This window comes from Balaenoptera acutorostrata, chromosome 9 (assembly GCF_949987535.1).
Source record: "Balaenoptera acutorostrata chromosome 9, mBalAcu1.1, whole genome shotgun sequence".
In the NCBI taxonomy this organism is placed as follows: Eukaryota; Metazoa; Chordata; class Mammalia; order Artiodactyla; family Balaenopteridae; genus Balaenoptera; species Balaenoptera acutorostrata.
Window position 1 is genome coordinate 12,644,389 of NC_080072.1, and position 14,894 is coordinate 12,659,282.

Genomic DNA, 14,894 nt, shown 5'->3' on the forward strand with positions numbered 1-14,894 from the left:
GGGTTCGAGTCCTGGTCTGGGAAGATCCCACATGCCGTGGAGCAACTAAGCCCGTGCGCCACAACTACTGAGCCCGCGTGCCTAGAGCCCGCGAGCCACAACTACTGAAGCCCGCGCGCCTAGAGCCCGTGCTCTGCAACAAGAGAAGCCACCGCAATGAGAAGCCCACGCACCACAACGAAGAGTAGCCCCCACTCGCCGCAACTAGAGAAAGCCCGTGCACAGCATCGAAGACCCAACGTAGCCCAAATAAATAAATTTATTAAAAAAAAGAAAAAGTAAGCGAGGTAGTGAGCTCAGAACTCAAAATATGTACTCAAGATATTTTCTGATATCCTTCCTCCTCTGGACTGGGGATGGGGGTGAGGAAGATGGGCTCAGTCCTCCCAAAGAGTCTCATCATTACTAGGAGATTCTTCCCAAGATGCTGCTCCGTGCTCTGGGGCTGCTCCACAGTGGCCTCAGCTTCGTGCTGGGGGAAAGGCCCTCTGCTCCTGCACAGGGGTGGAGACTCCGGGCTGTGTTTGGGGGCACACAGTAGGCCTGCAGTTTGTAATGGATTGATGGTAAAATAAGGCAGGCCCCTTAAGTCCGTCTTGGGGCTCTCAACACCCCAACCGTCTCCCAAATCTAACATAGTAGGCAGTTACTAAGTATTAAATCTAGTAAAGGAGTGAAGGGTCTACCAAACCCCAAAGCAAGAGAACGGATCCAAAAGCGCCCCCTTGCGGTGCTCTGCATCAAGAAGTCACCTGGGAGAAATGTCTGCAGTTCCACCACCGAATGCTGGACAGCACAAAGGATCCCAAGCTGCCAGGAGAGGGGTCCTTGTCGGGGATATAGTCTACGCTGTCTCCCACCCATTTTTAGAGATGGGGCACATGGGCCCAGAGAGGGGAAATGATTTGCCCAGGGGGCTCTGGGAATTCGCTAGAGGGGCTTAGGGCGGCGGTCTGACGGCGGAGGCTCCCGAGAGACCTGTCGCGGAGCTGCGCGTGCATAGCGAGCACCACTGTATTTGCTTAGAGCGAGTGTGTGTTTGGGGCGGCGGCTGAGAGGGGCCTGACGGAGATGGTGCAGCCCCCGGCTGGGCCTCTAGCGGCGGAGCTGGAACTAGAACCCGGATGGGCGGACCCCGGCCCCGCGCCCCCTCGCGCTCGCTGCCTGGTGCAGGGTGCCCCCTAGCGGGACGCCGGGATCCGGCAACGCCGCGCTCTCCCAGGCCCGCCTGGTCTCACGACAAAAGAGCTCAAGTTCCGGGGATCCGAGCCCACCGCCCCGGGGACCGGGCGGGTCCTCCCCTCGGTGGCCTCGCAGTCTCAGCCGAGGCGGTGGGGAGCGGGTCAACCCGGTCCCCGCGGGTGGAACGGAAAGTGGGCGGGGCTCCCGGAGATGGTGTCCCCGGGGCGGGGCGCCCGTAGTTCGCAGTCCGGTGCGCACTCTGGCTGGAGCCCGTCGGAGCTTCACACTCGGTCCCGAGATGACGGCGAGCAAGCGGGTGGCGAAGGTAACCGCGAGTAGGATGACCCCTTTGTCACAGTTACCGGTGACTTTCTATTCCGTCCTCCCTCCATCCCTCTTCCAGCACTCCGAGCGCATTTGTTTGTCTGGGTACCAGGGCTGGCTGAATCCCTGCATCCCTCCCCCCTCCCCAGTGGAAGAGTGGGTCTACGAGAGGGGCCAGAGCTGGAGTTTGGGGAAATGAGGACGTGCCGAGCGGGGGTGTCGCTGGCTCCCTGAGCTGTGCTGGGGATGGGGATGAGCCACCGCCCCCCAAATTGGTTTCAGTTTCATTTCTCTGCCAGAAACTCGTGATAACAATTACGTGCGTCTCAGGTGCGGGAAGGGTTGGTTCCTTGAAGTCTTTTTTGGAGCCAGGCGTTCTGTTGGGGGTGGTGGCAGGTGCCTTTTGAACAGAGATAACCAGGACAAGGTCCTTGCCTTGGAATAGCCCATGGCCCGCCCCATATTTTGGTACCCACATGAGAGTCCCGAGAAGTATGCGATGCTGAGTGGGAGTTGAAAGCAACGTTCTCAGCGTATTCTCGGGAGGAAAAGATGCCAGGGAGAACCTAGAAGGTGTCCTGGAGTAGGTGGCGTGTATTCATTAGTTCTACAAATGTTGTTGAATGCCTCCTATATGCTGGCTCCAGTTCTAGGAGATAAGGAGGCAGAGATAAACAAACCTACCCTTGCTGAGCTTTCATTCCGATCAGGGACACAATTTGAAGTGAGGTCGGGAAGGATGGGGAGGGGGTGATTTTCCCCAGGAGGGGGGAAAACCCAAGGTGTTTGGAGGACTGGGATTTGGCTGGGACTGGAGATAGATGGGGAAGGTAGAGCGATCCTGGGTCGGACACCCCTCAGGCTCTGAGGCTCTCAGAAGTGCCCCTCCTATGTGCAGGCTTGAGGGGGTTGAAGAGGGGGTGCTACCCTCAGCCTCTGAGAAGAAAATGATCTGAGATTGGGGCACCCAGAGCAGGCTCAGCCCAGAAGGACTGAAATCTGGAGGTTGGCAGCAAAATAGGGCAGAGAGTCTTTCCAGCCAAGTGGGAAAGAGCTAGGAGCCAGTACTTATAGCACTGGCACCACTAAATGCCAGGTAGTTTACATTAGTTATTTCGTCTCATTCTCACAGCAACCCTGTGAGATAAGTCCTATACCCCCATTTTACAGATGAGGAAGTTGAGGCTCAGAGAGAATAACTTGATTGTCCTGGTCACCCAGTAGGGAGTGATGGGGCTGGGATTAGAGCCCAGGTTGGCAGGCTCTTTCAGTGGCTTCCCTACTTTCATTTTCTGTTCCTCTGAGTCAGATGATTTCCTAACAGGCCTCAGGAATGAACTTTGTGTCCTAGCTTGGATTTCAGCATCCCCAGGTTTTGGGAGAGTCTTGATAGAACTCATATACAACCGGTAAAGTCCAAGTTCTTCCAGTTATAGTAAACTTGGGGAAAATGTCCATTCCAGAGCTTCTGTGTTCAACTTGGGGCTTCATTCTTTTTTTTTTTTTTAATTTATTATTTATTTATTATTTTTTTAAATTTTTGGCTGTGTTGGGTCTTCGTTTCTGTGCGAGGGCTCTCTCCAGTTGCGGAGAGTGGGGGCCACTCTTCATCGCGGTGCGCGGGCCTCTCACTATCGCAGCCTCTCCCGTTGCAGAGCACAGGCTCCAGATGCTCAGGCTCAGCAGTTGTGGCTCATGGGCCCAGCTGCTCCGCGGCATGTGGGATCTTCCCAGACCAGGGCTCGAACCCGTGTCCCCTGTATTGGCAGGCAGATTCTCAACCACTGCGCCACCAGGGAAGCCCTGGGGCTTCATTCTTGCTGAAGAGTCACAGATGATACTGGAACTAGGACTTGTAGTAGCAGATGCTTCTAGTTTGGGGTAAAAGATAAATGAGGGGTCATAGATTCTGGGCAGAAGGTGCAAGAAGCAGTTTGTTGGCATGAACAGAGTTGGAGTATGGAAAGATGAGAAACAGGAGATAAGGGTGTGTTTGTATGTTGGGGGGCAGAGAAAGTTTAGATGGTGCACAGTGTGAAGGGACCTCTCCCCAGCTGTGGACTGGCTTTGGGGACCTTTCTCTCTGCCTTTGTTTATACCAGGGTTTCCCAACCTTGTCACTATTGACATCTTGGGCCGGATAATTTTCTGTAGAGCGTTTGCCAGCATCCCCGGCCTCTACCCACTAGAGGTAGTAGCACTCCTCCATTTGTGACAGTCAAAAATGGTCGTAGACATTGCCAAATGTCCTGGGGGCAAGTAGGTAAAGTAACCCCCCAGTTGAGAAGCACTGGTTTATACCATTTGGTGTTCCAGAAAAATATGACCTGCCCTTGAAAGTCTTTTTTAAAAAAATACTTTTATTTATTTATTATTTATTTTTATTTTTATTTCGGCTGCACCATGTGACTTACAGGATCTCTGTTCCCAACCAGGGATCGAACCGACGCCCTTGGCAGTGAAAATGTGGAGTCCTAACCACCGGACTGCCCGGGAGTTCCCTGAATGTCTTTTTATCTGTTGCTGTTGTTTTTTTTTAAAGGTCTATTACAGTGGGGAGAGGCAGCATAGGGGTAGAGGGGTAAGAGGTACAAATCATTAGGTATAAAATAAGCCACAGGGATATATTGTACAACATGAGGAATGTAGCCGATATTTTATAATAGCTATAAATGGAGTATAACCTTTAAAAATTGTGAATTACTATATTGTACACCTGTAACATAATATTGTACAGCAACTATACTTCAATTTTTAAAAATTTTTTTAAAAAGAAAAGGAAACATATTTTTTAAAAAGTCTATTGTTCCACAAGATGGACCCCAAAATGGAGAGAGGGGTTCTTTGGTCTAATACATTTGAGAAGTACTGCATGCTTGGGCTCATACCTTCGAGAATCACAACACACAGTAACGTATTAAAGGCTTTGGGAAGTCCTGTAGGAAAGAAGTCTGTTTAGCCTAGTGTTTCCCAGTGTACTTGACCGTGGAACCCTTTTCCCATAATAACTATGAATCTTGCATGGGACGCACCGTATACATTTGCTCTTACTGGGCCCTCTGCCTTGGTACCTCTCCAATTCTCTGCATGGTAGACTCTTATTCATTCCGCATGACGCAGCTCACAGTGTCACCCTGCGTGAAGCTTTCCTGCTCCCCTCTCCTCTCCTTCCCTATTATGTGTCCACATGTGATTCACATAATCACATCCGTGTTTCTTCCATTGCTCCAATGAAGTTCTCGAGGGCTGGGCCATGTCTTAGGTGTCAATAGAGGGTGCTATTGAGGAGAGGGCTGTTGGGGGAACTCAGTGATGTCCAGGTGACTGGGTCACCTTTCTGGGAAGGTGAGTCACTGCTTGTCCTCTTGTTTCTCTGCTTGGTGTGTAGAGTTCTCCTCTGCTATGGTCTGCCTGAGTCATTTCCCCTCCCCAGGCCTGGTCTGGAGCAGTTTGACAGGGGCAGGGTGCTGTCTTTGCTGCCCGTTCTGCCCTGAGCACTGTAAAGGCACGTCGTCATGCTGCGTGCTATGGAAGGGAGGGAGGACCTCGTGACTCTCTAGGAAGAGGACAAGAGGGCAGACATTAAGTCCCTTGGTTTCAGGAGAAAAGGCTCCTAAGAGGGTTTCCCTGGTGGCGCAGTGGTTGAGAATCTGCCTGCTAATGCAGGGGACACGGGTTCGAGCCCTGGTCTGGGAAGATCCCACATGCCGTGGAGCAACTAGGCCCGTGAGCCGCAACTACTGAGCCTGCGCTTCTGGAGCCTGTGCTCTGCAACAAGAGAGGCCGCGATAGTGAGAGGCCCGCGCACCGCGATGAAGAGTGGCCCCCGCTCGCCGCAACTAGAGAAAGCCCTAGTACAGAAACGAAGACCCAACATAGCAATCAATCAATCAATCAATCAATCAATCTTTAAAAAAAAAAAAAAAAAAGCTCATCTTTCACAAAAAAAAAAAAAAAAAGGCTCCTAAGAGAGTTTACTCTCAAGTTGTAATATCTGGAAGCAGTCATGTGCATGTTCCCTCCACCTGGTACCTACAGAGCTGGGGTGAGGCTGAAACTGGGTGATTCACTCAAAGCCCTGAGCACCGTGCCTGACACATACCAAGTGCTCAGCAAATGGGGGCTATGACTCTGCCAGCTTCCGTCCCCTGGGCGGTCCTGTTTGGGACTTGGACAGTGTGCTGTGGGGCAGGGGGAGGGGGCTGAAGTAGGGGAGACCAGGCCGGCTGCCCATGCTCTGTCCCCGTGCAGGAGCTGGAGGACCTTCAGAAGGGGCTCCCCAGGTACCTGCGGAACCTGTTCAGCGACGATGCCGACGTGCTGGTGTGGCACGCTCTCCTCCTGCCTGTGAGTATCCGCAGGACGTGGCCTGGGACTGGGGCCACTTAGGCCAGGAGCCTGGGCAGGGAGGGTTAGGACTGGGCGAGAATCTTCCCTGCCTTCGAATCCTGTTTTTCACTGGAGGTTATCATTGGCAGAGGGGGGTCTCTCTCTGGATTGATTGCTTCTGAGGTCCAGGCCGACTGATGAAGAGGCTAAAAGCCTTTTGGAGTTAGTAAGAGACCCCTTCTACCAAGCCCACCACGGAAGCTTCAGTAGACAAAGGGCATAAAGAAAAAAAGAAAAAGAAAAAGAAGAAAAGATCTGTTGGGTCTTTGTCAAAGGATAGGGATAAAGTTCCTGTTTCCCACAGTTGGTAGAATTTGCTGCCTCAGACCTAAAATGTGTTTTGTTCTCTTTTAAAAATCGTATTTCAGAAAATTATTGTTACATATGACAGCACAGATAACTCATCTCTACTATTCTGCTTTTTCTCTGTTTATTATTAAAGATCATCTCGATAGAATCTCCCTTTGAAAGTAATATTCCAAAGGACCTATCAGAGTGCAAGATGTCTATTGTATCATCTAATTATTAGTGACCACAGATATTTCCTTTGAGAAGTTCATCTATATACCTTTGGATACTTGGAAATAAAAATGAAAACAATTGAGCTCTTTGGAATTTAATGGGAACAATTCATTTGATTATTTAGGATTTCGACTTCTTCCTGACGAGGCAATGGCTTGGGTTGTGCCATATTCTTTTTCTTTATTTTTTTATTTTTTATTTTTTAAAATTTATTTATTTATTTATTTTGGCTGCGCTGGGTCTTAGTTGCGGCACGCGGGATCTTCGTTGCGGTATGCAGGCTTCTTAGTTGCGGCACGCATGCGGGGATCTAGTTCCCTGACCAGGGATCGAACCCAGACCCCCTGCGTTGGGAGCGCAGAGTCTTACCCATTGGACCACCAGGGAAGTCCCTAGACATCCTCTCTTTCAACTGACCTGTAGCCCAGAATGATGGAGAAAGGCTTGAGTCAGGGCAACCCTTGACCCTCTGTCATGTCCTGTGGGCTGCTGGGTTGAAACAGTCCACCACACCTGCTCTGGGCTGGAAGAATAACAAAATGCTTTATTTAACTCAGGACTTCGGAAGAAGTAGGGCTTTCTCAGCTGACCCTAAGGTGCAGTGTGAAGCCCTCTGTCTGGTCCAACTTCCTCATCTTTACAGATGAGGAAACTGAGCCCCAGAGCTGCTCAAAGCCACACAGCAAGCTCGAGGCGGAGCCAGGATGGGTTCCCAGGACCCAGGGCTCTCAGCTTCATGGCTCCGCCACCTCCTTCCTCTGATAAGACCCGGACAGCCCAGCCTGCAACCGCTGCAGAAGGACACACAGACGCTCTCTCGTCCTTTTCTGAGGCCTCACCCGTGGCTTTGTGTCTACTTCCCAAGGTCCCAGCCTCTTCTTATTATCGAGAGCATGAAAGCTAAAGCATTTTCTTTATCTACCCAGCATTTGCCCCAGCTCTTATCTCAGACACACCCAAGACCCCTACGGCTTCCTTTCTGCCTTCTGCTAAGGAAGAGGAGCTCTCTTAAAACCTTGACTCTGCGCTTGCATACCTATGTCATTCTGACTGTCTTTGTCCTGTCTTCTCTATCACGAAGGTTCTGAAAGGATTTGGAGCTTTGGAACCAACCTGAAGGCCCCTGTGCTCTATGCTGGGGTCACCCAAGTCCTGAGGTTCCTCCCCACTAGGGTCGTAGAGCACTGCCCGTGTGTGGAGAAGTCAAGTTGGCAGTGCTGAGTTCCCATCCTAGCACTGTCACTGTGGCCCTGGGCAAGTTACTTATATACATTGAACTTGAGTTTCCTCATCTGGGAGTGGAGACGCTAATACTCGTGAGTTTTCCTAATACTCATCCTAATAGCTGACGTGTACATAGTGCTTGCCGTGTGCCAGGCCCTATTCTAAGCTCTTAACGTAAATTAGCTCATTTAATTCCTACATAAACCCTATGAAGAAGTCTGTTATTTGTTCCGTATGGAAAAGCACAGAGAGGTTAAGTTACTTGCCTGAGGTTACACAGCTAGGAAGTGGCAGAGCCAAGAGTCACACTCAGGCAGAGTGGCTCCAAAGTCCACATAACCCCTACACTGTGCTGTGTGGGCTAATGTGTGTGGAGCCCTTAGCATAGGGTGGCACAGAGTAGATGCCCAGGAGAGGCTTCTGGTTGCTGGAAGTCTAGAGGGTCTTCTACTGGCTCCTGGCAACTGGTCATTCCAGCTCTGAGTTCTTTTTTTTCTCTTTTAACATGGTAAAATACACATAACAATATGTACCATCCTCATCATTTTTTTTTTTAAATTTTATTTATTTATTTATTTATGGCTGTGTTGGGTCTTCGTTTCTGTGCGTGGGCTTTCTCTAGCTGCGGTGAGTGGAGGCCACTCTTCATCGCGGTGCGCGGGCCTCTCACTGTCGCGGCCTCTCTTGTTGCGGAGCACAGGCTCCAGACGCGCAGGCTCAGTAGTTGTGGCTCACGGGCCTAGTTGCTCCACGGCATGTGGGATCTTCCCAGACCAGGGCTCGAACCCATGTCCCCTGCATTGGCAGGCAGATTCTCAACCACTGCGCCACCAGGGAAGCCCCATCCTCATCATTTTTATGTTCTGAGTTCAATGACACTAAGTACACTCACATTATTGTGCAACGATCACCACCATCCATCTCTAGAACTTTTTCAGCTTCCAGAACTGAAACTGTGTGTCTGTTAAACACTAACTCCCCATCCCTCCTTCCCTCCAGCATCTGGTAACTAATTTTCTATTTTAATATTTATTTATTTATTTGGTTGTGCCGGGTCTTATTTATTTATTTTTTTTATGTTTTTTATTTTTGGCAGTGTTGGGTCTTCGTTTCTGTGCAAGGGCTTTCTCTAGTTGTGGCAAGCGGGGGCCACTCTTCATCGCGGTGCGTGGGCCTCTCACTATCGCGGCCTCTCTTGTTGCGGAGCACAAGCTCCAGACGCACAGGCTCAGTAGTTGTGGCTCACGGGCCTAGTTGCTCTGCGGCATGTGGGATCTTCCCAGACCAGGGCTCGAACCCGTGTCCCCTGCATTAGCAGGCAGATTCTCAACCACTGCGCCACCAGGGAAGCCCCTAATTTTCTACTTTATGTCTATGAATTTGACTATTCTAGGTACATCACATAAGTGGAATCATACAATATTTGTTCTTTTTTTTTTTTTTTTTTGGATCGAGCTTATTTCACTTAGCACAATGCCTTCAGAGTTTATTGGTGTTGCGGCATGTCGCCATTCACGATTCTTCCTAGGAGTGGAGCAGAGGATGCCTGAGACCCTGGGGTGGGGCCGGGGAGAGGGGGAAACCAGATCCAGGCCCTAGAAGGAAAATGAGCCGCCGTGCCTCGGCACAGAGCTCGATCCCTCTCTTGCACAGGAGAAACCGCCCTACAACCTCAAGGCCTTCAACCTGCGCATCAGCTTCCCTGAGGAGTATCCATTCAAGCCTCCGACAGTGACGTTCACAACCAGGATCTACCACCCCAACGTGGACAGCAGCGGGCGGGTGTGCCTGCCCATCATCAGCAAGGAGAACTGGAAGCCTTTCACCAAGACCTGCCAAGGTGGGCCCGGGCCCTGCCTAGAGGGAGGGACCTGGACTGGATGGGGGTGGGGTCATGGGACTGATGTTCAGTTAGAAAAGCCCAGAAGGAAGGAGATAAAAATTGTGAGTCTCAGCTGAGCCTGTCGTCAGATAGAAGGGATGCGTCCTGAGATCCTGGGCTGGCTGACCTGCTCCTGCCTCTGTTCTCATACCTGGGCAGGTGGGAAAGAGCAGCGTTGCTCTGGGTCAGGGGAGAGAGAAGCAGCTGGGCTCTGGAGGGAAGGGCTTGGGATAAGAAGGCCGCATGCCCTATCTGGGGACCTTGGTGAAGTCTGTTCCTTTCCAGGGCTCAGTGCCCTAAATGACAGCTGAGGGGACTGGCCTAACAATGATAACATACATCACTTAATCAGGCACTTTGGCACTGTGCTAAGAGCTTCACATGCCTTTTTTTGGGGGGAGGGGGCTGTGTTTTGCAGCTTGCGAGATCTTAGTTCCCCGACCGGGGATTGAACCTGGACCCCCAGCCCAGTGGAAGCTCAGAAGCTCGGAGTCCTAACCACTGGTCTGCCAGGGAATTCCCACATGCCATTTTTTAAAAGTTCACTTTTTTTCTTTTTTTAAAACAAATTTATTTATTTGTTTATTTTTGGCTGCGTTGGGTCTTCGTTCTGTGCGCGGGCTTTCTCTAGTTGCGGCGAGCAGGGGCTACTCTTCGTTGTGGTGCATGGACTTCTCATTGCAGTGGCTTCTCTTGTGGCAGAGCACGGGCTCTAGGCACACGGGCTTCAGTAGTTGTGGCACGTGGGCTCCAGTAATTGTGGCTCGCGGGCTCTAGAGCACAGGCTCAGTAGTTGTGGCGCATGGGCTTTGTTGCTCCGAGGCACGTGGGATCTTCCCGGACCAGGGATGGAACCCGTGTCCCCTGCACTGGCAGGCGGATTCTTAATCACTGCGCCACCAGGGAAGACCCACTTTTTTTCTTTTTAAGATTTATTTATTTAATTTATTTTTGGCTGCATCAGCTCTTAGTTGCGGCTCGTGGGATCTTTTTTGCGGCATGCGGGATCTTTCCTTGCAGTACACGGGCTCTTTGTTGTGGTGGGCGGGCTCTTCTCTAGTTCTGGCGTGCGGGTTTTCTCTTCTCTAGTGTGGCACGTGGGTTCCAGAGCGCGTGGGCTGTGTAGTTCGCAGACACAGGCTCTCTAGTTGAGGCATGCAATCTCAGTAGTTGTGGCGCACAAGCTCAGTAGTTGTGGCACGCAGGCTTAGTTGCCCCGTGGCATGTGGGATCTTAGTTCCCTGACCAGGGATTGAACTTGCATCCCCTGCATTGTAAGGCGGATTCTTTGCCACTGGACCACCAGGGAAGTCCCAAAAGTTCACTTTTTTATTTGAAGTATAGTTGATTTGCAATGTTGTGTTAGTTATACTTATGCACATGTGTTCAGTTATACTTATGTACATATATTCTTTTTCATATTCTTTTCCATTATAGTTTATTACAAGATATTGAATATAGTTCCCTGTGCTATACAGTAGGACCTAGCTGTTTATCTGTTTTATATATAGTAATGTGTATATGTTAATCCCAAACTCCTAATTTATCCCTCCTCCCCCCACTTTTCCCCATGGTAACCATAAGATTGTTTTCTATGTCCCTAAGTCTGTCTCTGTTTTGTAAATAAGTTCATTTGTATCGTATTTTAGATTCCACATACAAGTGATATCATATATTTGTCTTTGTTTGACTTACATTACTTAGTATGATAATCTCCAGATCCATCCATGTTGCTGCAAATGGCATTATTTCATTCTTTTTTATGGCTGAGTAATATTTCATTGTATATGTGTACCACATCTTCTTTATCCATTCATATGTCGATGGACATTCAGACTGCTTCCATGTCTTGACTATTGTAAATAGTGCTGCTTTGAACATTGGGGTGCATGTATCTTTTTGAATTAGAGTTTTCTCTGGATATATGCCCAGGAGTAGGATTGCAGGATCATATGGTAACTCTACTTTTAGTTTTTTAAGGAGCCTCCATACTGTTCTCCATAGTGGCTGCACCAATTTACATTCCCCACCAACAGTGTAGGAGGGTTCCCTTTTCTCCACACCCTCTCCAGCATAAAAATTCACTTTTTTATTCCATATTATATTTTTGGTATCTATCCATTGATGACAAATTGAAATTATAATGGAGTAATCATAGTTCAGGCATACAAAAATGGAGTTGGGTGGCCATTGAGGACCTGGTCTGAGACATGTCTCTGCACCACTGAGAACTTGAACTTGAACTTTCTAACCCAAGGACACCAGCCATTTTTAACACACCAACTTCATTTAATCCCCCCAGAAGCCCCCTGAAACAGTGCTCTCGTTAGCTCCATTTAATAGATGAGGACACTGAGGCATATGAGAGGAGAAGCTCTTGCCTGAGCTGGCAGGTGGCAGAGCTGGGATTCGGAGCCTGCTTGGGTGACTCTGGAACAGCACCGTCCAGCAGAACTTTCTGCGGTGATGGAATCCTTCTGTAGCTGCCCTGTCCAATGCCATGGTCACTAGCCACATGTAGCTTTCGAGCACTTGAAATGTGGCTGATGTGACTATGAGCTGCATTCCTAATTGTAGTGAATTTCCATTAATTTAAATTGAGGTAACTACGCATGGCTGGTGGCTACCATAGTGCGCACTATGGCTCCAGAGCCTATGGACGTAATCAGCGTGCGATCAATCCTGCCGCTGGACCAGCTCGGGAGTTCTTAACCCTGGAAACAAGAATCCTGGGGGTGGGGATGGGGAGGAGTGGTCCTTGGATGAGCTTCAGAAGGTCGGTGAAGCACTCTGAACCCAGAACCACACGTTTGTGTGTATGCATATGTGCACGTGCCTGGGGAGATGGGCCACTGCCTTCACCAGGTTTCCAAAGTCGCCCGTGAAAGATTTCCAGCCACGGGGCAGTAGTGGTTTCCAGTCTTGAGCCTCAGAATCTTTTTTCCCAAATAAAAGTTTTTTTGGAATCCTAATAACACAACAGAGAAAAGCAAAGTGTTTCTTCTTGAAAAGGGAATAGAACCCAGAAACCCTGTTTATCTCACCAGCCCCCATGATGGGTAGCTTCTGTGACACCGTGAAACATAGTTTGAAAAGCACTGATGTAACTGGTTATGGCTTTGGGCATCATCAGTGAATGTGGTAAGAGGCATTTCATTTGGTTGCAGAGTCATCCTAAGACGTGGAACCTCCTGGGGGGATCTCCCAAGGAGTGAGTGTGACGTTTGGGGGGGATCTGGGATCTGGGCAGCCATCGCTTCCTTCCCAGGATTTCTTTCCTTCCATCCTGATGTCCTGATCTGACCTCTCTCCCCAGTTTTGGAGGCCCTCAACGTGCTGGTGAATAAACCAGAGCTGGGGCAGCCCCTTCGCTTGGAGCTTGCTGATCAGCTGACACAGGACCCGGAGCTGTTCAACAGGAGGGCCGAAGAGTTCACCCTCCAGTTTGGAGTGGACCGGCCCTCCTAACTCTGCCTCTGGCCCATCTCTGCACTGGATGCTTTCTGTGTGATGGACGGACACATGTCATGGGCTAGGGGCCAGAGCCCCTTTGTGGTCCATTTCCTGCTCATTTCTTCCAAGTTTTCCTCCTTAGATTGTTAGTCATTTGTGTGTGTGTGTGTGTGTGTGCATGTGCGTGTGTGTGCGTGTGTGTGGGGGGGGCCGCAGTTATGTGTGTGGTACGTGGACCCACTGGCCTCAGGTGTGCTTTCCCCACTTCCTTTCTCTGCCCCAGGGCCAGGGGCATTTAGGTTTGCAGAGTCGCAGGCCAGCTCTCCAGCGCTCTGTGATGTGGGAATCGCAGGCCGGCTCGCAGGAAATGAGCCCAGCAGTCAACCAGAATCCCCTGAGGGCCCAGGCATCGGGGGTGCGGGGAGGGCAGAGGGGCAGGGGGGGAGTATGGGAGGGAGGCAGGGCACAGGGAGGAGGGACTCCTACTTACAGTTGAGTGTTTTGTTGATTTAGTGATTGGAAACAGCCAGACCGCTGATAGACATGTATAGATTTAGGTGCAAAACCTTTTCTCTTCCACTGATGAATCATAAAGTGAAGAAACTAATCTCCACCCCAGAAATCTGACTACATGGGGGTTTTTTGTTGTTTTTTTTCTTTTAGTTTTTTTTTTTTGGCCACACAACCGAGGATCGAACCCACACCCCCTGCCGTGGAAGCGCAGGGTCTTAACCACTGGACCGCTGGGGAGGTCCCCTGACTACACGGTGTTTAAACCACTTGCTGTCCCATTAGGTTGCTGGTTCCTGGGGACCAGGCTTTAGGCGGGGAGGTGTTTCCCCTCCAGCTTTCAGTCCACGGGAGCCACGGAGACCATGTGTTTGCCCAGCTATTAAAGTCACAGATGGACTGTGGAGTCTAACTGAGTGTTCACTGAGGGGACGGGTGGTTCATCGGGAGAAGAGGAGGCTGGGGATTTCGCTGCAGTCTAGTAAAAGGTGTGACCCTGCTTTCATCAGCTGAGGGCTCGCTGGGCGTGGAGGCTTGTGTGACCCCAAGCATTGTGGGGAAAGCTGGCCGTGAGGGACTAGACCACCCTTGGCCTGAGCGGTCGTCGACACATCTACAAGGATGACCTCCCCGTTTTTATAGATGAGACAACCAAGGCCCAGAGCGCTTCAGTGGGTTGCCAGGTCCACTCTGCTGATGAGGGCAGAGGCCACACCTCCAGCTGCAGTGCCAAGCTGGCTGGGTTTTGTTTTTGTGTTTTTCATCAACTGTTCTCATCAGCGCACATGCTCCAGATGGCTGATGAAGCCAGACAAGATGGTTAGCGGGAAATTATACTCAGCTCCAGGGTTCATCTCTAGTGAGCAGCAGAAAAGCAAAAACAAGCCAAAACTCTAGCCAGGGTTGGAGGGATTAACTTAGCACAAAGGAGGAGCTTTCTGGGTGCAGTGGTTCTAAGCTCCTAGAAGACCGCTGGCTTTTAAGAGACAGAATACGGGGTACCTTTGAGTCAAGGGAATCACTCTAGGCCCCACTAGCCTAGTTGGGGTGAGATTTGTAGAGAATCTTCTACTCTAGTCCCTGCCCTGGAATTCCCTAATCTGGGAGAAGTGTGGAAAAAGGGAAGAGAATTGGGAAAGTGCCACCCATGGCCGGAAATGTAAGATGTGCTGTTACTTTGGGCCATCACTTAAAGAACACTTATGTGACAGGACCCGGGCAAGGCTGTTTGTCCTTTTCATGATGTCATTTAACGCTCACAGCACCTGCATGATTTTGAGCTCCTATCATCCCCATGCAGATGGTAAACTGAAGCTCAGAGAGGTTCACTCACTGGCCCAGGGACACACAGCTGGTTAGTGGTAGGACCCAGCCCACTCTCCTTTCCCAAATGCCTTTCATGGTTGTT

At 50.2% G+C, this 14,894-nt stretch overlaps 1 protein-coding gene across 7 annotated transcripts in view; it reads left to right on the forward strand.

Annotated features, from left to right (window-relative positions):
• Positions 1 to 1,248: 1,248 nt before the first annotated feature.
• Positions 1,249 to 14,894, forward strand: part of UBE2L6 (ubiquitin conjugating enzyme E2 L6) — a 28,057-nt gene continuing 14,411 nt past the window's right edge. For 5 of the 7 annotated variants that reach the window (XR_009009357.1, XR_003621885.2, XR_003621886.2 and 2 more), the window contains exons 1-3: positions 1,249 to 1,507; positions 5,758 to 5,853; positions 9,295 to 9,481. Coding sequence is in view for 4 of the 7 variants with exons in the window: in XM_028162428.2 (XP_028018229.1) it covers positions 1,481 to 1,507; positions 5,758 to 5,853; positions 9,295 to 9,481 (310 nt within the window). In the remaining 3 variants the exon portion in view is untranslated. Of the gene's footprint in view, positions 1,508 to 5,757; positions 5,854 to 9,294; positions 9,482 to 12,839; positions 13,384 to 14,894 lie in introns of those variants that run through there. The other 2 variants (XM_007196459.2, XM_028162427.2) reach the window with 2 other exon arrangements.